This window comes from Passer domesticus, chromosome 10, assembly GCF_036417665.1.
Source record: "Passer domesticus isolate bPasDom1 chromosome 10, bPasDom1.hap1, whole genome shotgun sequence".
Lineage (NCBI taxonomy): Eukaryota > Metazoa > Chordata > Aves > Passeriformes > Passeridae > Passer > Passer domesticus.
Genome location: NC_087483.1, coordinates 10,614,568 through 10,641,714, shown reverse-complemented (window position 1 = coordinate 10,641,714; position 27,147 = coordinate 10,614,568). Strand labels below are relative to the sequence as shown.

General features: G+C 43.8%; 2 protein-coding genes across 14 annotated transcripts in view; one reads left to right on the top strand and one right to left on the bottom strand.

The window, feature by feature from the left end:
* Nucleotides 1-91: 91 nt before the first annotated feature.
* On the bottom strand, nucleotides 92-12,186 carry C10H21orf58 (chromosome 10 C21orf58 homolog). Of its 5 annotated transcripts, none has more exons than XM_064433756.1 (9): nucleotides 12,168-12,186; nucleotides 8,825-8,890; nucleotides 8,140-8,197; nucleotides 6,734-6,801; nucleotides 6,012-6,155; nucleotides 5,059-5,173; nucleotides 2,848-2,987; nucleotides 2,042-2,202; nucleotides 92-1,003 (listed from the first exon to the last, which is right to left on the bottom strand). In XM_064433756.1, exons 2-9 carry the CDS (start codon nucleotides 8,882-8,884, stop codon nucleotides 988-990), a joined length of 762 nt encoding a protein of 253 aa, XP_064289826.1. In that variant the 5' UTR covers nucleotides 8,885-8,890; nucleotides 12,168-12,186; the 3' UTR covers nucleotides 92-987. The 5 variants fall into 5 exon arrangements, with proteins under 5 accessions (XP_064289826.1, XP_064289825.1, XP_064289827.1 ...); XM_064433755.1 differs by lacking the exon at nucleotides 12,168-12,186 and adding an exon at nucleotides 9,134-9,254; XM_064433757.1 differs by lacking the exons at nucleotides 2,848-2,987; nucleotides 12,168-12,186 and adding an exon at nucleotides 9,134-9,254.
* A 389-nt stretch (nucleotides 12,187-12,575) lies between these two features.
* The window catches only part of PCNT (pericentrin), a 71,089-nt gene continuing 56,517 nt past the window's right edge, over nucleotides 12,576-27,147 (top strand). For 6 of the 9 annotated variants that reach the window (XM_064433752.1, XM_064433754.1, XM_064433751.1 and 3 more), the window contains exons 1-9: nucleotides 12,576-12,713; nucleotides 17,627-17,824; nucleotides 19,343-19,393; nucleotides 20,200-20,379; nucleotides 21,136-21,279; nucleotides 23,587-23,751; nucleotides 24,046-26,499; nucleotides 26,585-26,677; nucleotides 26,881-27,057. In XM_064433752.1, the coding sequence (XP_064289822.1) occupies nucleotides 12,660-12,713; nucleotides 17,627-17,824; nucleotides 19,343-19,393; nucleotides 20,200-20,379; nucleotides 21,136-21,279; nucleotides 23,587-23,751; nucleotides 24,046-26,499; nucleotides 26,585-26,677; nucleotides 26,881-27,057 (3,516 nt within the window). In that variant the 5' untranslated portion in view covers nucleotides 12,576-12,659. The remainder of the gene's footprint in view (nucleotides 12,714-17,626; nucleotides 17,825-19,342; nucleotides 19,394-20,199; nucleotides 20,380-21,135; nucleotides 21,280-23,586; nucleotides 23,752-24,045; nucleotides 26,500-26,584; nucleotides 26,678-26,880; nucleotides 27,058-27,147) is intronic. The other 3 variants (XM_064433746.1, XM_064433753.1, XM_064433749.1) reach the window with 3 other exon arrangements.

Sequence of the window (27,147 nt, the reverse complement as noted above, 5' to 3'; positions counted from 1 at the left end):
TCTGCTGAGCCAACGCTGCCCGCAGTAAGCATTGCAAAGGGAGGAGCCAATGAGAGCCAATACATAATAATCAAACAGCAGACAGTGAAACTGCAGATATTTGTATCACCAAGCACAATTTATTGCTAAACCTGCCAGGCCCCAGCAGATCTGGCTCAGAGAATCATTAAGGTAGAAAAAGCCCTCTAAGGACATCGAGTCCCAGCTGCTAACCCAGCACTGCCAAGCACACCACTAAGCTGTGATCCTAAATGCCACATAAACACCTACAGGGATGGGACAGGACTCAAGTGCTTCCCTGGGCAGCCTCTTCCAATGTCTGACAATGTTGTCAGTCAAGAGTTTCTTCCTAATATTCAATGCAATGGCACAACCTGAAGCCATTTCCTCTCTCAGGCAGTTGTAGAAAGTGAGAAGTTGCAGGGAGCAATAAGAATCTCAAAGACAACAGAGCAGAGAGGGCAAAGGGCAAGGTAGGTTTTATATAGCAAATAAATTATTCATTAATTGGTTTTGGAACACAGCACACAATTAGTTTCCAGCAGTGATAGTTACTATGTTTTCTTCATTCCAAACAAAATTTAGGTCCCTGGGTTTTCTTAATCAGACTCACTCACAAACTGCATGAGGCAAACCCAGTGTACAGATGTTCTCCACTCTAAAAACAGAAGGTGGGAAGATACTGAGAAAGAGCTATAAAATCATCGTTCATCTTTCTATGTCAAGCAAAACCAGGCTGCTGAGAGCATGAAAAAGTGTTGCCTGATAAAAACTCTGAGGGAGCCTTTTAAGAAGTCGTAAATAAAACTTAAAAGGACAGGATAACATGGGCATGGATGAAAGCTTGTCCTCTGGGGAAAAGTAAAGGAGGGGAAAGTGATTGATTTATGGTGCTGAAGAAAAAGACATGTCAATGACTGAGGAAGAACAGCAGGATTTTATTGGTTTTAGAAAGGCTATGATCCACTTGCAGAGGGTCCTGTACTGTCAGTATGTGGGCCACCTGCAACAAGAAAAACAGGGTTATTGTGTTTAGTGACAGCCAGTGGTGCTGCAACTGCAAAAAGATGAGTTTGGTCTCACACCTTGTGGTGGGAGGCAGCTGAAGAAGAGGAAGAGCAAAGTTTGAAGGCCATGACAAGACCTACTGATTTCTGCAGTGAATTGCACTGATCCTGACAGGAGCCAGGAGTTCTTTACTGGTTCAGATTACAAACCCGTGTCAAAGGGAAATAGGTAGAAATGTTCATCCCTTGTAATCCCATTAGGGAAATAATCTGTTCAGGAATTCAAATCCTCTGCTAAGGAGGGCTGTACAGATACCCCTGCCAGCAGGTCACCTGTGCCCAAGGCTGCAGCTGCCTCCCTCCTGTTCTCCTGTTCACTAAGGCTCTGAAAGAGCCATGGACAGAAATAAAAGTGTGTCCCCATGTCACTCCTGCTTCCATGCTCTAGCAAGGGGCATTTCTTCACCATCCTTGGCATGTAAGAACTTCCTAGCACCTAGGAAGGCAAGCAGGGCAAGCTCAGAGGAAGGCACAAAGCAAGTGAGCCCCTGGAGGAGCTGGCTGTGTCCTCTGCACAGAGCTGAAGGGCTCTATGGATTTGGGAGCACCCTGGGGAGAAGTTCAAGCCAGTTCTGCACTTGAAACCCACCCCCTCCAGCTGCAAGCACAAGCTTATGGCAAAGGCTCAGAATTATTTCTGATACTCCCCTCCCTTTGTACCATTTTCCTTAGCTGGTGGTTTGAGTTTTTATTTTCCCAGGAATTTCTGATTAGCAAATGTCCCAGCAGTGCTTTAAGAACATAAACCCTGCTGGGAACCTTATCCTGAGTGTAAAGCACTTCCCCATCCCCTCCCCTGATTTATTTGGCAGGTGACTGCTGGGTTCACAGGGAGACCCAAAAGGCAGGGGGGGGGACCAGTGTGATCCTCACCCTTTTCAGATCCCCACATTTACCCCACAATCTGCCCTGCCACCCCATCTGGGCAGGGAGAAAGGGCTGCAAGGGCAGGTCACAGCTGCCTGCTCACTTACATAGGCTGGGCAGGGCTGCTGCTCCAGGGCTGCTCCGTGGGCAGGAAGCTCCTGGGGGGCAGTGGGAGCACCCCCGTGGGAGGGTAATGGTGGTGGTGGTGCACCACGGGTGCCTTGGGCCTCTCTGCCTTCACGGCCAGGGGAGCAGCGAGCTGCAGGTCCTGGTGGAGAGAGACAAAGGGTGGCTGCAGAAACCTGTGCCCCCCACGGGAAGTGAGGGGTCCGGGTTCCACTCAGCCACCCCCCAGGAAAGGAAGACTTTTGGAGAAGAGCCTGCAGGTTCCAGTACAGAAAGTCCTAGGTATTGCCATCTTGCTGCAAAGGTTTCATACCTTCTTGGAGATTTCTCAGGGGCAGCTCCTCACAGCACTGACTCCTTCTCCTCATCACAACCAACAAACTCCATCTCAACCAACCAACCTGCTCTTTTATAATACCCCTCCTAACTGGATCCAGCTGTGGCCTATTAAGGGCAGGCTTGTTCTTAATGCTTGATAATTAGCACAGCTGTAACTCTTTAGGGGTGAGATTACTTTCACCACTATCTCTAGTCTCCTGCCTTCTGTCTATCCACACCTAGGAGTGCTCTGGCTCTCCCAGCTCTCTGTGTGTTGTGTTTTGCCCAGGCCTGGTGCCCTCCCAGGGAGATGATGATGTTAAAGGCCTTTTCCAACCTTTTCCATTCTAAGAGTCAGCAGACTCTCACTGAAAGTGGCACTGCAGTATAAATGTGAGGAAAGCTCTCCCAGGAAAGCAGTGAACAATGCCAGGCTCTCAGAGCAGCCCTCCAGGCTGGCTGGTGTTACCTGCTGCGTGTGCTGGAGCGGGGCAGCGCTGGCTCCCCCAAGCTGGGTGAGCAGGGCTGGTGGCAGAGCCTTCAGCATCATGTTCTGCATCATGATCTGGTGCATCTGAGCGTTCTGCATCAGCATCATCTCCACCATATCTGGGAAGGGAAGGAAAGGAGAAGAGCTTTATCCAAAACTGACAGGCAGCAGAGGCGTCGTGGTAAGGAGTGTCCTCCAGCACACAGAGTGGTCACTGCAACAAAGGCAAGGCAGCTGAAAGGGGGCACATTGTCTTGAGTTGTAAGATATGTGTGTATTCTATTTACCATCTGTTAGGAGCAGGGCAGTTATCTTCTGTTCATTGGGAAGTTTTCTTTATCTCTCCCACAACCAATTGTCCCTCCAGGGCCAATGAGTGTCACTGCATGGCTGATAAAAATTACATCATCCCATTGTAAGATGCTCCACCCAGAAAGAAGAGCCAAACATTCCTACCTAAATATAATCTGAGACTTAAAACAACAGAGACACCCTTTCCCCACTAAATTCCCAAAAGAACAACTACTTTCTCCAATAGATTCCCAGAAAAAGACCAAACCCATCTACACCACCTCCAGACCTTCAAAATAAAACCTACACCCTTCTACAAAATCACTGCTTCAACAAAACCACATCTGTCACTCCAAGAAAACTAGAGCCACTGTTTAATCAAAACTGCTGCCAACACCCTAACCAACAGAGTGTCAAGTCATATTCTAACTCTGTCAGTAGTTTATTTTCTAGGTTTTTCGTACTATTGCATTTGTATTTTTTGAAATTTTCCTCATAAAAAACCTGGTATTCCTATTTCTATATCTTTACATGAAAACCCCTTAAATAAAAAATTATAATAATTCAGAGAGAAAGAGTTTATATTTTGCATTTCAAGGAAGGCCCCTGCCTTCAAACCAAGGGGCCTTTCAAACCAAGACACACGTGAAGAATATTGGCATTACTTCCCCAGACAGTGCAAAGTTAATGCCTGTGAATGGGGTTGTTCTCCCCAGCTTTCCTGTTTCTCCTCCCTCCTACAAGAAAGCTGCTGCTGAGTATTTTGTGTTGCCCTGCCAGCCCACAGCCCTGCCTGTGCTGAATGGAGGGGTGGAGAAGAGCTGAGCTGCAGCTTTCCCTCCCTCCAGCAAGGACAGGCTCCTGGCTGTGCTCTCCATTGCTTCAGCCCCAGATCAGCTTTTCTGGGAGAGCTTTCCTCACATTTATGTGATATTGCAGTGCCACCTTCAGTGAGAGTCCGCTGACTCTTAGAATGGAAAAGGTTGGAAAAGACCTTTAACATCATAACCTCAGTCTGTCATTTCAGGCACATCAAATCTCCTTACATGATCTCTGGGATCCAAAGGACTTGTGCAGTGTAACAAATTCACTTGGGGAGAAGCGAAGAGGGAGAGGGGAGAAAAAAAGAAGGGAAAAAATAATGAAGACAACCCTCATTTTCCTTTTTACTGATCATACAAAAAGTAGTTTACATGTAGCAGCTTCAGAGAAGTCATGAGTGGATTGGGACTATTTTGGTTATGGAAATAAAGTCTGATTCAAAAATCCAGACACTTAGGTAAAGTATGAGCTGAGAAATACTGCAGTTCCATGACTGAGGATTCCTGGGTGGGATGAACCTTTGGCTGAAGGCTGAGCCAGGGAAATTGTCCCAGGTTTTAGTTCATGTATTATTTCCCAGAAGCACCCACCTATGTTTAGAAACAAACTCTTTTATTGGCATTGAGCTATATTTAGAACAACACTTTCAGATGTTCTGTCTTGTTTCTTGTACAAACAAAAGCCTGAGGAGATTGAACAGCAGGTTAGGAAGGAGCAAAATAATAAAACCAGAATTTAGAGGTCTGTTTGCCAGTTCTGGAATCATCCATGTGCATGACTTTGTTAATATTACTCAGTGCCACGAGTTGGGCCGTTTTGCTTTCCCAGTCTTCCCTTGAATTTGTGGTTCCTTTTTCTTTAGTCTTAGTGATAAGAGTTTCACAACAGAATGCCTTTCACAACTGATACCCATCCCATTTATGAAGCACAACTCCCAGAGCTCCACCAGCTCATTAAACAGCGCGCCACTAACGAGCTTGGACACCGTCCCATGTCCCATTCCAGTTGCCACGGCACCTGCCCTGCCCTCTCCAGGCCTGGTGGCAGGAGCTGGCTGCCCCGTGGAGGGGTTGTTACCTTCCTTAATGCTCCCAGAGCGGGGGGCAGCCAAGGGCTGGGCTGGGGGAATCTGTGTGATCACGGGCGAGGGCTGAGGCAGCTGCTGGATGATGGTGGCAGGCTGAGCTGGCACCTGGAGGAAGGAAAAATGGAGAAGGCAGGGTTGGTTTTGGACAGCTCCCCCAGCTAGGGAACAGCTGTATCTGCCTAGGCTCCAGGAAAACTCTGGAATTCTCGTGGAGAAGCTGTTGAGGCTGTGGACTGCCTGAGCAGACAGTGAGGTGCATTAGAAAGTGGCTGAATGGCCAGGCTGGAGTGTGAGCAGCCCTGGCATTCTATGGTTGTGTTCAAGGATCCAGGACGAGGGAAGAGATGAGAATCTGGACTCCATGTTTTAGAAGGCTGATATATTATATTATATTATATTATATTATATTATATTATATTATATTATATTATATTATATTATATTGCTATACTAAAACTATACTAAAAAAAGTAGAGAGAAAGGATCCATCAGAAGGTTAAAAAGAAAAACAAAAGAATAATAACAAAAGCTCGTGACTCTCAGAAAGTCCGAGCCAGCTAACTGTGATTGGTCATTAATTAAAAACAACCAACATAGACCAATCACAAATATACCTGTTGCATTCCACAACAGCAAATAGTTGTTATTTCTTCCCTGAGATTCCTCAACTTCTCAGGAGAAAATCCCATCAAAAGGATTTTCATAAAATATGTCATGGTGGCAGCACTCCTTTTGCCATTTTGCTCCAAGAGTAAACCATTCCCGTTGTTAATTTTGGGCCTTATTTGCAAGATGATTTCCCCTTAGGTTTCTCTGCAGGCAGCAAGGGTCCCATAAAAGAGCAAGAGGAATATCTTCCTTTTTTGTGGGATGAACAAAAATGAATGATTGTCAGCTCAGACTGGCACAGTGCTGCTGGTGTTTTCTGGGAGACAATCCTTACTGTCTGCTGGATAATCCTTGGTGGCTCCACTGGGGAAGCTGGAAAAGGGATCTGGTAGATTTGTGGGAGGGCAGCTCTGTGGTCATGGCAGTGTCCCCCGTCTGGTGCAGGTGGCTGTGAAAGCTCTTCCAGAAGGTGCTGTTCCTGCAAAGTCAAGTATTTTCTTAAAGAAAACCTGGTCACAGCAAGGCAGACAGTGTGGTTATGCTCCCTGGACTAATTGGGATTAGCCCCTGGGAACCTGCAGCAAGGGCACTGCCAGTATATTCCTTCCCACAGATCTTGAAGCATAAGCAAAAAGGAATGGGGAAAAAAAAATGTGCAGAACAAGCTGGCAAAAGTCTGGGAAAACATTTCAATAATAGTTGGTATCCTCCACAAACTAGGAATAAATAACAATTACTACTGTCTCTGCTTTGGCATTGCTAGAAATCCCTTCTTTGCATTTTGGCACAGAAAGTTTATGATACAGCAGCTCGGGAGAAGCAGAACCATCCCACCTTAGTGCCTGAAGCAGGTGCAAGCTCCCTCAGCTGCAGTGAGAGAAGCCAGGCTGCTCTCCAGGCTCTTTCCCTGATTAGCTGGCCCAGCCTTTATATTCCAAAGCAGCAGAGCACTAAATCCTGCCCAGCCCCAGAATTAAGGGACAGGAAAACACTGAACCCACATCAGCAGTGGGTGATGTGGGTGATGTGCTCCTCCTGGCCAGAGAGGGCTCTTACCCTAAGCTCCTGCAGCAGATCTTTCCTTTGCCTCAGGGCACTTTGGAGCATGTCCTGAGGTCTGTTCCCTGGAAGAGGAAGAGTCTCCATTATCTCCTCAAAGGATCACAAAGACAGAGCTACTACAGCACCTGTGTTATGATGTGAATGTGGAAAATGTGTTATTGGACAGCTTGATGTTGCATATGGGTAAAAACTTATAAAATAAGGCCTTGTTACCTTTGTAAAATCATGGCTCATGCCTGCTACTTTGGCTAAGAAGAAAAGGACTGTGGGAAAGAGACTCAGCTGAATTAGGGGTAGAAAAAGAATTTATATCACCATGATGTGCTCCCATTGTGGTGTATGGTGCTTGGTAGAATTATGTTTGTAATTATTTAAAACTGTGTAACTGATAAAGACCTAACTGCTCAAAAAGGTCTGGTTTTTGCAATAAAGAGACTCTCCTTTGCACCTGCCTGGGGTCTCTGCATTGCTCTGCTTCAACAGCTTGAGTTCTTCCACAAAAGGCTTGGGCTACTTTTCTTGTCAAATACATGCGTGGATAATGACTTTATGCCATGTGCTCAGCAGCTCTGCAAAGGCAAAACACCTCTGAAAATAAACTCTTAAGATTGCTCTCTAAAGCCCCCTCTTAACCTCCTGGTGTAGGAATCCATTTCAGGCTGAAAGTTTCTAGATGTGCCCTGTTTGTAGTAACAGCTCCATCAAACTCTGGTTTGAGTGTCAACTTTTCTGTTTCCCTTTTGTTCTGAATTAACCTCCTTTTCAGTTCATCCCACACATGGCTGATTTTGAAATGAAGATAAGCAAGAATGTCTTCATGCACTTTGGAGCCATGCCTGGCGTCTGCTCTGGAAAGCACCATTTTGTATTTTGAAACTGCAAGTTGTTATAGGGGATTTCTTAAAATGCTTGGCCACAGCATTAGAAGATTCCAACTATCTGTGCACCAGATCAATGAATAAGAGCCCACAGTACAGTCTAAAAAGATCACTGAGGTTCTACTGGTGGCCTTGGATCCTTAAATAATATAAACAGTGCATGTGCCATGCAAATAATTGAAGTGTTCCTCCTGCCTTTTCAGGATCACCAAAGCCAAGCAAACAGCAGGGTGTACTCCTAGGTGCAAGAGCCAGGACAAACTGGACCAGCACAGTTTGCTCCAGCTGAGAGGCTGCAGAGGACGCCTGGGCAGGAATCCATCTTGTGTTAGTGCTCAGCTGGTTGTTCACTTCCCTTGGTCAGAAAAAAAAAAAAACAGCTGAAAAAATTCAAAAGACAAAAAGCAGTCAACTCACATATGAAGGGAAGAGAGGGGATCATCTCCTGAGGAACTCATGCCTGAGAACATAAGCAAGCCCTTTCCAAAATATGACTAAAATTAGGACAAAAGCTTCTCTTACTTGCAGCTGGGAGAGACAATCCCATCTTCTCTAAGTTCTCCTGTTCATTTTCTAGTCTCTGTTGGCAGAACCATAACCAGAACTGGTTATAAGTCAGGCAGAAAAGCTCATAAAGATTTCCAAGCCTATGGCAGGTGTTTGGGATAGAGGAAAGAGAGAAGTATGAAATGTCTCATTACAAATGTAGTTACAGTAAAGAATAGTGATGCTTCCAACTGTGCAAGCTATTCCAGACCTTAAAATTGATAGCACGGTGAGTCAGGAGACATAATTTATTTTGCAGGGCAGAGAGCTGCATCATATGAAGAACTTGATAATGTTGAGTTTGGACTCTTGATTCAGCAAAGGTGTGACCAGGCAGCACATCTTATGTGAAGGCAGACATGAAATTGTCTTAAAACAATGTGAGAGTCTCTTTATCCCAGATTTACTCCCAAACTTTGTCTGTCCCAGCTCAGACTGGCTTTTAGCTAACTGGTGACATCTGCCATAAAATGAAAGTCAATTTAATTTACTGCAGGTCCAGGTAAACTTGTAGAATGTTATTTAAGAAAGTGACAGCAAGTAGTAGCACTCCTCAGTGTATCTCAGTAGAGTTATACTGTTTTAAAATACAGTGTTCATGCTTCAACATGCAAGAGCAAAAAGCAGAGCAGAGGTGACCCCTGCAGAATGATTCCCTTACCTTTTCCAGGAGTTTGAGTTTCAGTCGTGTCAGGTGATCCACCACTGAAGAATCTGCCATTATCTCCTGGAAGAGCAGGCAGGCAAAAGCAGGTTAAAAAGCTAAACAGAGGCAGATAGATTTCCAGGGCTCATTTTTCCCCCCTCCACAATCTTCACACAAAAATTCCATTATTAAAAAACAATAATACAAGATGAGCAGGAATTGAGAGAAGCAGATAAAAGCTTCAGTTTCACTCCCAGCTCAGAATGAGCACAGGCATTCCCAAGCTCACAGACACAGCTTTTCCTGCCATTTCTCTCGACATACTTTTGTGCTGCAGGTTGTGATGCTCACAGGAAGGCAACTGAGACCGAATATTTATTTGTCTGTTCCTAATGGTTGCTATCCTTCCCCTGGCAGCATCACTAAGCCCAGCCACTGTGTTGTTAGAGACTTTTAATTAGCTCAGAGGTTTGTGCCTGGTTGCTAAGTTTATAGTGTCAATAGGTAACAGAAACAATTTCATCTCCAGGCACAGAAGCTTGTGTACCTTTGGCAAAGCAAATGCTTGGCACATTAGTGGGCAAGAAAAAAAAGAAATAAAAGCCAATGGTGCTTCAAAACAAGCCCAGTGCCAGCAGTCAGATTATGATCTTGCTGAGTGGCACCTGTTTATTCCACTAGAAGGGGTCTGCACACTTTTAACATAGCCTTTTACATGATTTATTACCACACAGTGACTAAAAAAATGAAGGAGCATAGCTGGAATCCACCCTGGGTAAGTTCAAGACTCAGGAGGCTATGTTGTAACATCCTTTTGGTTGCCATCTCCCAAGAAACCTGCAGAGAATGTCTCCTTTTCCCAGCAAAGCCCTACCAGCATCAAAACAGGGCCACATTTATCAGTGACATCCATGAAATGAACACCAAGGCAGGAGAAAAAAAGCCAAGTGGCAGACACTCCTTCTCAGTATGAGATTTTAAGCCCAGGAGAGACAAGTTAAAACCAAGTCAGAATCCTCTGCTCCTAGGAGAGAGAAGTTAGAACCCCTCAACAGCAAAACTGCAGCAGAGGCACTGCTGGCAGCTGGAGCAGCTCAGGGATGCTCCTGAGAGAGCAGCACAGACCCCACAGCCCATCCCTAAAAACACCCAGGCTGGAAGGCACTGCAGAACCGGGGGAAACCAAGGTGCAGGGATCCCTAAAGAGCTGTGCTGGGTCAGAGCTGCGCTCCAGCTCCCTCTGGGGTGAGCAGCAGGAGGAGAAAATCCTCTCACCTGCCAGCAGCTCTCCTGGGAAACAACTCTGAGTCCATTTCTGTACCTGAAAACCCCAGCAAAAAACTGTTTTTGACATCTTTGAGCCCTTCATGTGAGCAGCTGCAGCAGCCTCTGACAAGGAGTTTCCTAGTTGTGCCTGTAAAGTGCAGGAGTGAGGTTTGCTCCTGTGCTGGGAAAGAAACCCACCCCTTTTTGATTGCTGGTGAATATTCAGCTGATTATTTCACCATCAACTGGTTTAGTTCAGGGCCCCTAAAAGCTGAATTTCGAGAGCCTTCATTGCAGTATGAATAGAGAGATTTTGACAAAAAAGAACCAGGTGTAAGTGTTGCATTAAAAGTACAGCACCACTGTGAATTTACTAAAGAGAAAATGAAGAGAATTTTTTTGCTTGATGTGACAGGTATCCCAGAGGAAATCCAGGGTTTGTTTTTTTTTTTTTTTTTTTTAAATGCAGGGATTTTTTTTTTAAGGCACTTTTCAGCAAACCTGCTAAAGGATCTCTGTTTTCCCACACTTAAGGATGCCTTGGTCATAGTGTGATCCTTACTCTTAGGACATCTTACAACCTGCTAATTAATGGGGTGCCAGGAATGTGTTTTCCAGACACAAAATCTGGCTGGAAGGGATCTGTAGCTGCACTGAATCCCAAGCAAGAAATCACACTTGAGGATGAAAATTCAAAAGAGCAAAATCAGAAAAAAATGTAATGCTACAAAGGAATAGCAGGTGTGTTGCATGCACCTCACAGGACATAATTATTCTGCTCTATTTAGCAGGGCTGAAGTCAGAGTTTGGGCACGGTGCTTATTTTTAGTCATGGTGGTTCAAGAGGGAAAGAAAGTCCAGGGGGAAAAAAAAACAAGGAAAAGGGTGCATTTACAAAATGTAGGTTCTAAGGAAGACTTGAAAGGACTGGCTTTGTTTAATTAGTAAGTAAGTGGTGAAAAGAGAACAGGCCAGCAGTTTTTAAATAAATGAGAGGATACAATCAAAGAACGGGGTGGAGTGGGGGGTTTGTCTGGAAAAACATTTCGCTTAATGAGGAAGAGAAAATCTGATAAAAATTCTTCAAGAAATGAAAGAAATGAAAGAAATTAAAGAAATCTTCATTACCCACTAAGAGAAATGATGGAGCAGCTATCAAAACAAAAAAGACTTTCACGCAAGTTGTTTAGGAGTAATTAAAAACCCAAATGTGTTGAACACTGCAGGACTCCTCAGATGTAAGAATGGATTAGAAAACCTGGTGAGGTCCATACCAGTATTGCATTTCTTCGATGTCTTTTATTGATTTTGATATTTTATACCCTTAATTTTAATTTCTATGAGTTATAAAAGACAATTTTAAAATATATTATGGTAATGACCAGGATGATTAGAGGGGTGGAGGAGCTCTGCTGTGAGGAAAGGCTGAGAGAATTGGGACTGAAAAAGAGGAACTTTGGGGTGACCCAAGTGTGGCCTTCCCGGGTCTGAAGGGAGCCCACAAGAAAGACGGAGAGAGACAATTTACAGGGGCCTGGAGTGGCAGGACAAGGGGAAATGACTTCCCACTGACAGAGAGTAGGTTTAGATGGGATATTAGGGAAAAATTATTCTCTGTGGAGCCCTGGAACAGGTTGTCCAGGGAAGTAGTGGCTGCCTGATCCTTGGAGGTGTTCACTAAGACATTTCATCGTTCAGACTTTGTCTTTTGGTATTGCCCTCGAGGCAGACGGGCTTTTTAATGTTTGCCAATCCAGCACGCTGCTCCGAGTAACACATTTGACTAAAGCCTGTATTTTTATAATTCGGTGACTTCTAAACACAAAGAAGCCACCAGTTTTGTAGCTTCAATCAGCAGAGCAAAAGGGAATTGAAGGTGGGACATCTGGGATCTTAAATTTATGGCTCTTCAAGGACGTTGGAGTAACCAGAAGACTCCAGAGGAGACAGAAGCCTGGAAAGTTGGAGACAACTCCATGTGTAACAAAATGACGTTCGAGGGATTAAAGAATGGCGACCAAATTAGCATGAAGAGCGATAAATCAATAAGCAATACAGGATGGAATACTGATTACTGAAGAGAATCATGCACCTCAGAATCAATGAACAATAATTTATTTCTTGGCTAAAAATTTACAAATAAACAAAAAGGCGGGAAAGCAGCCACCAACCCTCCTCGCACCCTATTGGCTGCCGCTAGCCCCGCCTCCATTGGCCTCCTCCCAGTCCTCGTTTCCCATTGGCTGTCTCCCGCGGTGGGCGGGGACGGCGGCCCTTTTGAAAAGGCGCGGGACGCTCCCATTGGTGGCTGCCGCGGAGGGGGCGTGGCCGGCGTTTCGCGCCGGCCCGCCCGGGCAATCCCAGCAGCCACTTAGCGCGAGTGGGCGGAGCCCGGCTGCGGAAAGCCGTCGCCATTGGCCGGCGGCCGCGGCGCGTCAGGATCCGCGGCCAATGGGCGCGGAGCCCCGCCCCGCGCGGCGCGGCTGTGGCGGGCGGGGCGGGCCCGGGGCGGCCATGACGGACGCGGCGCTGCCGCCGCCGGCGCCGTGAGGGCGCGGGGGGCACGGAGCCGCCCGGCCGCCGCATGGAGGCGCCGGAGGAGGCGCGGAGGCGCAAGCTGGAGGCGGGCAGGGCCAAGGTGAGGGGAAGCGGTCCCGGTTAGGCGCGGGCTGCGCCCGCCGCGGTGCCGGAGCGCTGCCAGGCCCTGCCTGCTTCGCCTCAGCCCGGCCCGGGTCGCTCCCCTCTGAGGCGGAGCTGGGTGCGGGGTGTCCCCGGAGCCCGGTGAGGCTCCCCAGGAAAAGTGCCCAGCGGTGGTTGTGCCCGCTGCACAGGCACGGAGACATTGCCCGGGGTGAGCACGGAGCTGTGCGTGTGCCGCCCGGCAGGCGCTGCCCTCCTCGGCTTCTGGGTTGTATCCTCCCAGCTCTCCCGTTTGAGCCCAGCGGTCAGTGTGTGTGGGAATGCTGCCCTAGGGATTGAGGATCCCGAAGAACAGGTGGTGGTTTGTGGCTTGCCTGGGTGTGCGCAGGGAGAGCAGAGCTGGGCTGGGTTTGGTGGTTTCCAAGCAAACACTTCATAAGCTCTGAACCCTCCTGTGTCTTCACTTGGTGTAGTTTAGGGAATTGTGTGGAGCTCGCGGGATGAGGCTGATTCATAAAGATAACATTCTCCGAGTAATTATTACCTGCAGCCTTGTGTTTAACGCCGGTTCTGTGCTAACCCCGTTAGCTAAATGCTTCTGCTTTGTTTTGGTAACGATGGTCTAGGAGCTCGTTGGAAATGCTTGGTTACTTTCCTGTTAATTCAGCATTTCTGCTGGGGTTTGGGCTGGTTTGGTCGTATTTCTCTTCTGGCTGTCCCTGCTAAATTAAGCCTTTAGTTCTCACTATTCTAGTAGGACTGGAGGGGGCTATGGCTGGACAGGCTCTGGGGAAGTTTGGACCCATCAGATCTTTCCAGATCCTGCCCTTCCTGCGGGGAACCAGCCTGGCTAGTGGGGTCAGAGGTGCCTTGGAGCTGTCCTGTGTGTCTGCTGTGTTTCTGTTTCAGCTGCTTCCCACCAGTGCTGTGCACAGGAAAATCCAAGAGAGCTTTTGTGGACGGGAACAGGGTTGTAGTTGGAGCTGTGCTGCAGCCTGCTGATGGGCAGTGCAGCTCCTCCATGCCTGGCCTCCATCAGTCTCCCTGATGCTGCCATGGATTCCTGCTCAGCAGTTTGTCATCTGCCTGCCTTCCCAGCCTTGTGAGAACACAATCCTCTGCTGGAGAAGAGCTGCTCAAGAGAGAGAGTTCTGAGAGCAGCAGTTCTTCAGGTTGAAAGGTTACCTTAGTGAGGCACAACCTGTGTTAACATCTCTGTTAACATACATTAACTCCAGGTGCAGGACCTGTTCATGATTAGAAAAATGTGACAGACTTAGCTTGAGTAAGTTCTTAGTTCCTACCTGTTGGAAAACTGTTGTTTGCCATTAAAAGGAAAAAAGCAGGGACTTGCCTTATGTTTCAAGTTATACCTGCAGAGCCAGGGTTGCATTTACTCTTTTTTATACTGTGTGCTATATCTCCCTCTTCCTATAAAAAAAACCAAACCAAACATCATTAGCAGCCCCATCAATGTGGCTGCTGCACAGAATGCTGAGAGGAGAGTTTTAGAGGGGCAGAGATGGATGTAGTGCTTCCTCTGCTGATGAAAATGTCACAGAGATCTATTCCCTGGCTGGCAGATTGTGGGCACCAGACAGCTTCCAAAAAACACCCAGGTGACATTTCCTCCTTTTTATTCTTCTGCTTTTCTTTTTTTTTTTCCTACTTTTCTCTGTGCTCCCCTCCTCATAGATACAGCAGTTTTGAAAGGGAGGAAGAACCATGAGCAAGTGCAGCTTCTCCTTGCAGCTTGGAGCAGCTTAAGGTGCTCCCACCTCAGCTGTGACACAGGAGTGTTCAATGTCCATCAGAGGAGCTTTCTGGACCATCTCCAGAGGAGCTGCTGGCAGCAGGGGACAGGAGGGAGGCTGGCTTGTGTGTGAGAGCCTCTGTTGTAGCAGCCCATGCAGTGATGTAACTGCAGTGTGATGCTGCTTCACTCTGGAGGTGTGAGCTCTTGGGGGCTTTTTGCCTCACCCCCACCCTCCAAGGAATTAATTTCCCTCCAGGAAATGAATTACTTCATCTTTGGCATCCTCAGATCTTGGTCTGCTAAGCAGTGACTTGGCAAAGAAATATGATCCAAATGTTCCCCTTTTCAGACCAGTACTTACATTATTCTCTTTCATGTAGGAATTTAAAATTCCATTCCTGAGGTGCATTTATCACCATAATAATAATCACCATAATAATAATGCCAACTGTTGTATTTAGTGGAGACTGTGATTGGCAGCTAAGTACTGGCTGTATCAGGTACCTCAGATTCCTGTTTCTAACAAAAACAATGCTGATAGCCAGGGTAGTAATTGAGAAACAGAACAAGCCTAATTATTCAGTGCTGCTTTTTTTCTCCTTGTTTGTTTCTACTCACGTTAATTAGTCTGCATGTTGATCACTTGTGCCTCTAGTTACAGAGCTCTCTGTGCCCTGCCTCAGGTGTGGGAAGTTTTGCTCTGCTTCCACTTTACAGTTAGGACCTGAAAAATGAGTTGAGGTTTTCCAGGAAGTTTTCTCACCTCATCATTTTGAGGAAGGTCTAGAAAATATTTCTTGGTTTTGTCTAAGATTGCTTGTTGCTTATGTTTGCTGTATCCAAGAGCTGGACTAATGTTTATTTGGACAACCTGTTTCTGTTTGGTGCTGATGTGGCTTTTCTGCTCTGTTTGGTTTTCTCTGGGTGTTGGTTTTGGTACTAATTTCTGAAGCACATAAAGTAATACATGAACTTTGAACCCACTGGTCCTGGTGAAATGAAGTTGCAGTGCTTTGGTAGCTGTAGAGAGGGGCTCTTGTGTTACAGCAGCTGCTTGGGATGCTGTGGAGGACAGTGCTCTCAGGGTTCCTGTGGCAATGCTACATCTTGGCTAAAAGTCAGGCTTTCACCTTTGCATTGCTTCTAGAAAGCAAAAGGAGAGTTAAATCATTCAAAACAGGCGTGGTGGGATCTCACTGTGATGAGGCAGAGGCACTCGTGTCTTGCTTTCTTCACATTTACACTCACTGCTTCGTGTTGGATGGCTGGCTGTGAATTTGAGATTCTCTGAATACAACTTCATGTAACTGATGAAAGGTTTTGGAAACCTGATATTGCTCTAAACAGAACTTTTCCCATAAATCTGGAGCATGTTTGAATCCAGCTACTCCACCAAGTCCAGTAGTTCCATAAAATTTTGGTGTGGTTAGATATTTTCGCATGGCCTGTATTATGATTTTATATGTCTAGTGTGTGTGAATGGAACAAAATAAGTTTTGTTTTCTTTGATGTGTGCATTAAAAAAATGTATAGTGTTTAGGTGCTCAGTCATGCCAGGTCTTGGTATTTTAATGTGAGATTCTTGGTCTCCCTTGGTGAATCAGTAACTGTTCTCTGCAATGCCCACTCTCTCTGCCTTTCATCTTTTCTGCTTGTTTTACTCCTGTTTTCCCTTTTTCCCTGCTTCAGCAGTTTCCTCTACTCTCCATTTTTCTGCAGGTTTCCTCCTGCCCCGTTTCCCCACGTTATCAGGTTAATTAGTGCTGTGGCTATTTTTGACACACATTGCCATCAGTGAGTGCTGGAGCTGACACCTGGTTTCAGAGGATAGCATTTGTGTCTCACTGCAGCTTTGTGGTCTGCTCATTCTGCTTGTTGTGAAAGGCACAGTCTGGCAACCTTCATTTCATCTGCATTTCAGTATTAGTAACTGTAGAAATTACAGAAGGTAATCTTAAAAATTAAGTTTTTTGTGCATAAGAATTTGATCAGCTGGTAAGAAATTGATGTTTTTCTAAAAGCAAATGTACCTTTTAAACAGGCTGCTGGGTGTAGCAGATGTGGAACTGTGCACCTGTTGAGTAGCTAAGCTGTCAGGCAGAAGTTCCTGAGCTTTTCACAAACTGAATGAGAAGAATGGGACAAGATTTTTCTGCAAGGTGGCTGTTTGGCAGGAAAACCAAGCTGCCAAGCAGTGGATTTTCACATGTATTGCAGGTAGAACTTGGCAGTGGTGTTTACATCCAGTCATCAGTTAACTATCTGTTTTGTCTCATCACAAGGATATAACACTGCACTTGATAACCTGTGGTTTTAACCTTGAAGAAGTCTTTTTCCTTATCAGAAGGATGTCTGGATTTCTGCTGTGTGGGAGAGGTTACTTGGAAATGCTGCCTAAACACAATACTAGAGTTGAAAATAACAATAATCCTTTTTAAGCTGTTTAGGGTGTTAGGGAGAGTTGGGTAATAAATTGTCAGTGACATTCTTTACAAGTCTCTGGGGCTTTGTAGAGCTGTGATAGCCTGATAAAGTAGAGCATCTGATTCTTCAACAGAAGAAATTAAAATGACCTGGCTTAATTGATTTTCTATTTATGTACTGGAGGCTGCTTTCTGGCGAAGAAGTTTTGCTGTGTTCTCTTAAGGGGGTGGCAGGGAAGGAGCATTAAAATTGACGGAAGTGAATCCTCATCTCAAAGCTTACGCTGGCTAAGACCTGTTTAGATGTATTTGTAGGGGCGTGCTGGTGCTGCCACCATGACAAGGGGGTTCTTGTTTTTGCTGCTCTTGCAGGAAGACTGCTCAATTGTTATTTTTTCCTAATGCTTCTAGTATATTGGCAACTCGTTCCTTTACTAATTTGCCTCGCTGCAATTCTGGATTATTGTTGACACGCAAAGTTTCACTGAGTAAAACTTTGGTTCTTGTGTGGAAATGAGCCTTTAGTGCTGGTGTGAGCTTTGCTGCTTGATGGCACAGTTATCCAGTATGTTGTGAATGTGTGGCAAGCAGGCAGATCAAGCAGTTTTTCTGCAGATGTATATGTTTTATCAAGACAGGAGCTCTGTCACCCATGACTGTGTTAATCTTGTGGTCCTGCTACTTTTTCCTTGCTTACCTCTCCCTGTACCTCTTGCAATCTTTCCTGAACAGTTTGCTTACTTCAGACAGCGAAAAGCAAAGGGCGACGTCGCGCAGCCGCAGAAAAAGGCGGCGAAGAGGAAGGGCTCGGCTGTCCACGCGCATGACCTCCCGAAGGAAGAGCACCCAGTAGCAGCCACAGGGGCTGGGAAGGGCCTGGAGGCTCAGGCTGAAGACACCATCCTGCCAGAGGCAGCAGCAGAAGCACAGGTAAATGTTAGTCTTTCTTGCCTTGGCTCCACTCCATCTGCAGGTAACGAGTGTTGCAGGTGGGTGTTTGGCTGAATTGAGTGTTAGCTGCCCCTGGGAGGTGAGTGAACTGCTTTATTGTCACTTGGAATAATTCATTCTCTAACAAAGTCATCTCATTTGCTAAGACATCTCCCCAGTATGGCCTGGGCACCTGTTATTGCCAGGTAGCTGTTAGCCTCCTAAATTCAAGTCTTTCACTGCCATGGACTTCTCTTTGGACTTCTCTACGGTTATGTGGCTGTGAGTTCATGAAATGGCAAATCTGCAGTGGGAGATCAACAGATTAAAAACTGCCAAGCCCTTATAATTCACAGCATTAATTTGGTTTTGTATCACTTGGCTGGATCAAATATGTTTAAGTGTTTTCTGAAAAACTATAATTTATTCCAGCAAGCTCTCAATAGCCATTGTAAAGCCAGCCTAGATGTTATTTCCACAGATTTGTTTGAGGTGTGACTCTGCTTGTGTCTGATGTATTTTGGTATTTATGCTCTAATGCCTCTCTAAAGGTAGTCACGTTCTCTGTGGAAAGAATTTTGGGGAGCTGGTGCCTTCTGCACCAAAAGCATCTCTCCAGATGTTGGTGTGTTTTCACAACATACCACAATAGCATCACACTAATGTGTTTGCAAACCTGCAGTGATGGGGGATAAAATTTACATGTGTTATCCTGCTTTCTGTTGTGAGGGTATCCCTGATGCTTTCAGAATATCTTCAACAAAATGTTAGCGTTGCAAAGGCTTTTATGAAGCTACACACTGAGGAAAAACATAAAGTTTTGTCACTCAGCCATAGCAGTGTCCTTGCTACATTCATGTGAGCTTAAATTTAAAAAACAAACAAAAATCACTTACTGCTGCTAAGCAACTTTTTTCAAAATAGCTGGTTTGTAAAGCAGCTGGAATTCTAGGTTACCTGGAGAGGGTGCCTCTAGGGAGACAGTAATCATGGGGAACTACTTCAAGCAGAATCAAAATGCAGGGAGAGCTGTGGATTGCCTTTTCCAAATAGTGCAATAGTCGTCTTGGTCTTGTTGTGAACTTAGTAAGGGAAATCTTTCAAGATATCAAGCTATGATAAATGTGTATGTCAGAAAAAGGTCTTGCTTTTTTGGTTGCCTGAATGGTTTTAGCATGTTTGTTAAATAATCTCCTGTCAGTTTACTGATTTTTAGTGGTAGAATAAAGATTGCTCAAGTGTTTGCCAGCTACAACAGCAGAGGATCAAGCATTGAATCAGTGTTGAGGATTAGCCCTAAATTTAAGTGGCCATTATAATTCTTTTGTTTGTTTGTTTGTTTTTGCAGTTTAGTTCATTTCACCATGAAAAACCAGCTGGATTTAGCCTAAAGTCAGTTTCTCACAACACAGACCTTTCTGGCTCATGCTTAAGATGCTTCCAAAATAATTCTGTTTTTCCTTGTTTTTATTTAAAATAGCTATGATTTAGTGTTTGTTTTGTTTGTTTATTTACCAGGGCAGCACTGATTTGTCTAGCTGGGAGCCACTGGATGATCATGCAACTGAAGTAAGTGTGAGAAGGTGTATCTATAGTAAAAGATGCTGGGTAGAGCTGAAAAAAGACTGATAATTGGTTGCTAAAATGATTAATTGAACATTGTTATCAAATGTGATGAAACTGATGAGATTTCACTATTTTATGGTATAAAACAGGCGTTTCTTTGTATGTACATCTACTGGCTGTGAAAAATTGGTTGCTGAGAAAATTGGGTTTTATAAAATCATTGACTTTGCCCAGGGAGATGTGAATGTTTATAATGTTTCCAATTGATACATGGCTTCATTTTTCATTGTTTTATACAATACAACCAAAAAGTACTCAAAATAAAACACAAGATACTGTATCCTCTATGATGATGATAACAATGTTGCTCCTAAGAAACCACAGTAATTTCTTTTTACTGAAAGAGCTTTACATTGTTGTTTCTCATTTGGGTGGACTCTTCTCCAGTCAAATGCACGTAAAGGCTTTGTTTAAATTGGTAATATTCTGCTTCCTTCCTCACAACTGGAGGTATTTAAACCCCAATACATGCCAAAATGGCATGTTGCCACCATTTGGTGTTACAGAATCACAACACTTTTACTTTACTTTTGTGCTTTAAACTATCATGAAAATATATTATCCGTGATCATTTTTAATTTGAAGTTTAAACCTTAAGGATTTTATGTACGTAATGTTGTTATTAGATACAAAGTCCCAGCATTGAGTTACTTAACCTTGGGACTTAACCTTGAAGCTGAATTTGTTTTCAGACGAATCACAAAATGGTATTTTTAGTGAATAAATGCATTTCTGTTTCCTTCATGAAGAAGGATAGGATAAATTCTGCTGCAGAATACAGCGAGGCTGATGCTCAGGTGTGTCAGGAGAGGATAGCTGAGCTGGAGAGCAGGCTGCTGGAAAAACAGGAAGCAGTGGAAAGGCTCACTGCACAGATGGATGAGCTGCAGGACCAACTCACCCAGCACAACGATTCCATGCAGCTTCAGGTATGTTCCACAGAACTGGGTAATGGCATAATAGCACCTTATTTTAATTTTAAAAATATTTAGGTCTCAAGACTCAAAAACCTGTTGTGTTTTTTAGTGAGAAGTACTCCACCTTGCCAACATGTACTGCAAAAAGCAGCATCCTCTTCCAGAATATTAAAAAAATATTTTGCATTCCCTTTCTCTAGCAGTTCTATGTAAAGGTAAATTATTACCAGGTGCTTTCTAAGACTAGTTATTTTCCCCTTTATATGTTGTTTTTCTCATTCTAGGATTGGGGAAATAAAGATATTTCCTGTTGGTGAGAAATAAATTGAAAAGATAAATGTGTTAACATAAAATAGGATTAATGTATCCCATCTCCTTAGCTTCATCTCACGTGATTGAAGGGAATTTCAGGCAGATATGAAACAATTTAGGGGGTACTAAATATTCATTACATCCTTTTTGAAAACTTGATTGCTTTTTACATCAATGACAGCTACAAATTTAGAAGTAAAAATATAATTTCATTCCTGGTGTCCCATAATTTGTTTTTAAAATCACTTTTGATTTGGTTTGTCACCTCTGAGATCAGTTTAAGACTCCTCTTCCTTCATGCCTGCCATCGTTTTTGGACACAGATTTCTTTGGTGCAAGTTGGTTAAAACTGAAATGTAACTAAGGACTCTGGCTTTGCTTCAAGAAAACCTGCTTGGTTCCAAATATGTTAAGAATATCTTAATGTTAAAAGTGCACTTCTTCTGACCCTTGTAGGAAACAACAGTTCAGGAGCAGAATGAAATCATCATGAAGTTAACAAGCTGCCTTCAACAGGCCAAGAGAGACCGGGATGAGCTGCAGGAGGAGGCTTCACGTGTGGCTGGTCAGATCCACGACTTACAGCTCCAGTTACATCAGGTGTGCCTCTCCTCCAGTTTGCATGTCCTTACAGAGACTGCAGGAACAACTTCAGGCTGTGAATGTAAAAACAGTGAGCTGATCGTGTAGCTCCTCGTAGTTCTGTTTGCAGCACAGCAGTGAAAATGATTTCAGGGCAGGGCAGGGTTTTTTTCCTGGTTGCTGTGGAGAAGTCCTGGAAATATCCTCAGATTTTCCACTTGCTTGCATAATGTTTTGAAGGTCATTGCACCACTATGTTCATCACTTAAGCCCTTGTTAGGGAATTTTACACAATGTTTTTGGTGGTGTTATGGGCTGAGTGAAAGCATTAGACAAGCCCTGCCTTAGGTTCAGATTTTTGGCAGCAGCTTGAATTCAGGTGAGGCACACCTAAACCTCTCTGGCTCGTGAGCTCTTAAGAATTTCAGATCAGGTCTATCATAAATTGAGTTATTTACTGAATAGCCAGAAGATTAACAGACAAATGGCCTTAAACAGGTTAAAACAACTACTAGAAGATTACATAAAACAGTGCACAACATAAAGGTACCTATATTATAACCAGCAAAGAAATAGTATAGGTTAGGAGTCAATGTAACTTGCACAGAACTGATGAGGGGGTACACAAATTGCTTTCACTCAACCCCTGAGAGAGTGACCACAAAGTGACATCCCAGCTTTGGGGAAGGGCCCCACACATTTCCACAGAGCATGCAGAAGACTTCTGCCTTGTGAAAATTTGGTGTTGCTTTTACAGTTTGTGAAGTTAAGTGTCTGTCAGGAATTCTGAAGCTCATCTTCCTTCAATCTCTCCCCCAAGGCAAGAAGTTTGTCAGCTGGGAATGCCACCTCCATGGTGCCAGAAATATCTCCCTACCAGACAGATGTCTGGCCTGAGCTATTTCACCAATTAGCAAATTCTTGAGAGGGGGGAGATGCCCTGAGCTATTGCACCAGCTGATAGGCAGAGCAGATAAGCCCTTCTGTGGTGGGGGAATGTCCTGCCACAAGTGGTCTGTGGCCTGTGCACAACTGTTGCTATATCGTTTGGGCTTACATGTGATCAGGTGTCCTTTGCCAGAGAAATCTGTGAGTTTCTGCTTGGGCAACTGGAACATCTCAGCTGTTGGACAGAAACTTGCTGTGCTGAGGTCATGTGACTTGGCTCAAAGAAAGAAATTTAAAATGACACAGTTCAGGCAGCCTCCTTGACACACAGGAACCTGCTTCAGTGCAACAGGTTAATCATGGATCTAATCCCTGGATAATGACATATACTGCAGCCTTACTCTGCTTTAAAATGTATTTTTAAATGTGCTTTATTCTTTCATGGTGATACTCAGTGTTCCAGTGGCTGTTCTCTCTCAACCTATGTGTTTGTTGTCCTTGGCGCTTTGTAGTACATGCCAGAGAGAAATGTTTCTGTATAGTAACTGTTCCAGTTTTGCAGGATATGGGATTACAAATCTTAAAGTCTGGATAGGAAGGGAAAAGGGTTAAAAATTTTTAAAAATGAAATCTGAGACTTTTTAGTCCAGGAATTATCTTAAAGGGAATTGCTTATGCCCTAAAAAAATGCCTGCTAAATGAAATTTTGTAAAATAACAAAAAATACTGCTTTCTATCTACAGTTCTGGTTGCAACAGCAAAATGTGGTAAAAGTGAAGGCTGCTCAACAGGTGTTTGGGATTTGCACCATAAGCCTTTGGCAGACAAGGATCAAGCCTCAATAGCATTTCAGGCATGTTCTAAATAAGTCTAGTGAGTTGATACACATTGTGGAAGGATGTCAACTTTGATACCAGATGAAAGCACTAATACTGTCTTACATATTCTTCCTTGGTTTTAGCAACATATGAGAAAAAAATATTAAATAAAACATATTTTATGTTACCCCAATAGGAGAAAAGTTTTCCTTTTGTTTGAAGGGATGTGGAGAGGAAAAAAAACAACCTTTAGTAACGATCTGTAAATCCTTTGCAGAGAAGACAGGTTTTGTTCACTGTCCTCTTAACTCCCAATGGACTGGACATGGCATTTTCTTCATATTGGAGGAATTCAGTGTGATTTATTTTGTTAGATTTATAGGCTCATAATGTTAGAGAAGTCACCACAGGAATGAATTATCTAACATTTGCATCTTTTCAGTAAGTAATAGTATCTAAAACATGACAAGTGTTGTCTGCCTTTTTAGGATGATTTTTATTCCTTGAGAATGAAAGATTTTGGGTAAATCTGTGAATACACTTGCTTACAGTGAGTCTTGTGTACGAGTTGTTTGGATACAAACTTTCTCCTGACTGTGAGTGCCTTTTATGTGTCCAGGTTACTGAGCTACTGAGGAGTAAAAGTCTCAGGAAAAATGAAGGATTAGAAGCTCAGCAGCAAATGTCCTTGTTTCAGGATCGTCTCAGAGAGCAAAATGCACACTTGGAGATTCTGCGTGGGAAAGCACACGACCTGGAAGTTCAGCTGGAGTCTTCTCAAAAGGTAAGAACATAGCTTTTTAAAAAAATTATTTCAAATTTGGTAGTAACTTGAATTTGCTGTAGTGACATATTCTTGAAAAAAAGTCTTTTTATATAGAAATAAATTCATTGGAGTAGTGATGACTAACGTACATTAATGAAACTGCTTAATGTCTGGTTTCCTTTAAGAGTGTAACTAGTACTGCCATAAATAGATACCTTAAACTTAAATGTTATTTCTGAATGCAAATTAAAAACTTGAGGCTTAAGGAAAAGAAACCATGGTATATTTTATATGTAATGTTTTCTGTTTAAGAATACCAAAGATAAAGAAAATCTGCTTGCCCAAATGGAAGAGGATATGAAAGATACAATGCAAAAGCTACACAAAAGCATAGATGAAAAAGAACAGTTTATTAAAAGTCTTCAAGATCTCCTGACATCAGAAAGATCTGGCTTGTCTGTACTACAGCACACACTTTCCCTCCGGGACTCAGAAATAACAGAATTAAAAAAAGAAATTGCTTTATCCAAAGTGAAAGAACAGCAACATATTGAAGAACTGAAAGTCAGTCATGAGAAGGATATTTGCAGACAGTTGGATAACTTGAGGAATGAGCTGGAGAAGTGCCACAGAAGAGAGATTGCAGAAGCCAAGCAGATCTATGAAAAAGAAATTATTTTAAAATATAAAAATGAACTTGAACAGTTAAAGAAGGAACTCTGTGCTTTGAATTCTGAAGAAAACATTCAGAATTTGAATGGCATAATAATTGACTTAAATGTAAAGCTTCGAGAATCTGAAATTAGTAAAGAAAATTTGAGGCAGAAACTTGAAAACCAACGGGAAGACTTTCAGAGGGAAAAATCTGAAATAGAGACTAAATACAAGGATGTAATTGATGGCCTTAAGTATCAACTTTCTTATGCAGAAGAGCAAGTGAAGGAAGCCCAGCAATACAAAAAAGAAAAACAGGCCTTGAATGAAGAGATTCAGAAGCTGAATTCCTACATCCAGGAATTAAATGAAAAGCAACTTTATGAGGCTAAAAACCATATAGATGTAATGCAAAAGCATGATGGAGAGATGGTCTCCAATAAAAAGTTACTGGAATTCAGGGAGAACCAGATTTTATCAGGGCAGTGTCAGCTGCAGGGAGTGGATCTTGAGGAGATGTGGGACAGAGCATGCCAGTCAGAGGACAGCAGTGAGCCAGTGCATCAGCTAGAAGTGGAGTTCCAGTATGACTCCTCAAGGGATCAGCTAGAGGAAACAAGGAATTTAGAGATCATGAAGGATCATGGAAGTGGGGAAGAGGAGAACCTGTCTGAAGAACCCTTGTCAGAGCTTGGGCTATTCAGTGGTGATGAAGGTATATTGGCTAAATACCTCATTGCCACAGAAACTCCAGAAGAGTCCTATGGCTCCTGCTCTTTGGAGAGCCATGCCATTGAGGAGGGCAGATGCAATATGCAGGGGTTAGACAGCAGTGTGCTCCTAGAACAACCCAGCAGAGATTTTGTATCTTCTCCATTAAACTCTAGCCTCGAGGAGGGGACATGTCTTAGTGGCTTGGCTCAAGATCTTTCTGAAGAGGCAGAGGTGAGAGCAGAGGCCTTTATTTCATATGTGTCAGATGGCTCCCTGCAGCAAAACAAAATTGGGGACCACGGTGACATAGAGGATGATGAGATGATGGGTTTGGCAGAGAGACATCTGAAGCCAGCTGAGCTGCTCCATCAGGAGTCAGTCTTGGAAATGCCTTATCAGGACTCTCAAAGAGCTGTTGGAAATTGGGAGAAAGCCATGTCTGAGCTCTCTCATAGGCATGCAAAACTGGAGGAAGAAGATGAAGCACAGATCTGTTGTGAAAAAGAACTTGTTCAGAAAATTGAGAAGGAAAAAGAACTTGAAAATAAACACATGCTTCTACTAAAGCAGCAGAGTGAGGATGGAGAGCAGCTATCTCTAACACAAGTGCCAAACCTCTCTACCTGGTTAGAAATGGTGAAAGACCTCCAGGAGGAAAGAGACAAGTTGATGATGCAGCAGTTAGTGAGAGATGCTCAGGAGCAGAAACCAGCCTCTGATTCCGTGACAAGCGAAGGGCAGGCTCTTTTTGGCCATCAGCTGACAGCTTTGCAAAGTCAAAGGGATGGGATGCAAAGCCAGCTTAATGCTCAGAAGGCTAAAAACCAGAGAACAGCAGAGCTGTTGAGTCAGAAAACCATATCTGAAGAGACATTGCTAAAAGAACTGGAGTTGCTCAAAGCTGAAATCAGTAAGAAAGAGCAAAATTTAGTACTTTTGTTGAAGGAAAAAACAGCCTTAAGAGAGAGACTATCAAATGTGGAGGAGGATCTGTTGAAAGCAGAAAAAGCACTAGCAGAGAATGCTAGCATCATTGAGGACCTTGAGAAAAACATCCATGAGCTTAATGCTGAAATTCAAAACATCAAAGAAATACAGGAGTGTGAAAGACTGCGCTACGAGGACAGGTTAAACCTCAGCAACCAAGAAATCAATAAACTAATTGCTGAAATAAAGGAAAAGACTACCAAATACAGTGAGGAAAAAAAACAGTTGACTGAAGAAATTGTCCAGTTGAAAAAGGCTCATTTGGAGCTTGAGGCTCGCTTGCAGGAGTCCTGTCAGGCTGCCCAGGAGGCTCAGTCCAAGATGGAGAAGCATTACAAAGAAGAAATGGAGAAGATGGAGACTCAGCACCTTGCTGAATTAACTGAAGTGAGTTTGGCACACGAGAAAGAGGTAGGAAACCCTGATAACTGCAGGGGTCGTGGGATTTTGGAATTCATAAGGTAACCATTGCAAATGTTTGTATGCCTGTTTTCAGATAAAAGAGTTAAATGCTGAAATAAAAGACAAAGTGGAAGAACAACAGAAGTTGGAAGAAAAAAGAAAGGAAGAGATTGCTGTAATAAAAAAGGTACATTCTGTAATTTGGTTCATTTTGGACAAATAAGGTGATTTTGCATTGTCATGTGAGCAGTGTAAACCTTTCAGAGATACTAAATTCTATTGGTTTTTTCCATGACGTTTTTGATTTGGGGTCAGGAGGATTCTTGTTCCATAATTAGGGCTAAACAAGCATATTTTGAAGAAAGCTTTTCATCAGAGTTTTCTCTGCAGGTTCATGAACGGGAGCACGAGCGGGAAATCTCTGAGCTGGCTGCTAAGCACTCAGAGGAAATGGAGAAGCTCCGTGCTGAGCTAAAGGAGGAACAGAGGCACCTTTTAGATGAACTCCAGCAGCAAATGGCAGCCACACACCGAGCAGAGCAGGAGCAAGCTCAGCTCCAGTCCCAGGTAAAAACAGGAAATCTCACCGTGATTAACATAGTTCTTAGCTGACTTGATGATCTCCAGCGTAGACAGAAATCAAGGAGCCTTCTCCTT

Coding starts and splice junctions, on each gene's coding strand:
- C10H21orf58 (XM_064433756.1), bottom strand. CDS start 8,884: ATGGCAGATTCTTCAGTGGTGGATCACCTGACACGACTGAAACTCAAA. Junction 6,802..8,139: donor ATTGTCTCTCCCAGCTGCAA/GTAAGAGAAGCT, acceptor TTCCTCTTCCAG/GGAACAGACCTCAGGACATG. Junction 2,988..5,058: donor CTCTGGGAGCATTAAGGAAG/GTAACAACCCCT, acceptor TTCCCTTCCCAG/ATATGGTGGAGATGATGCTG.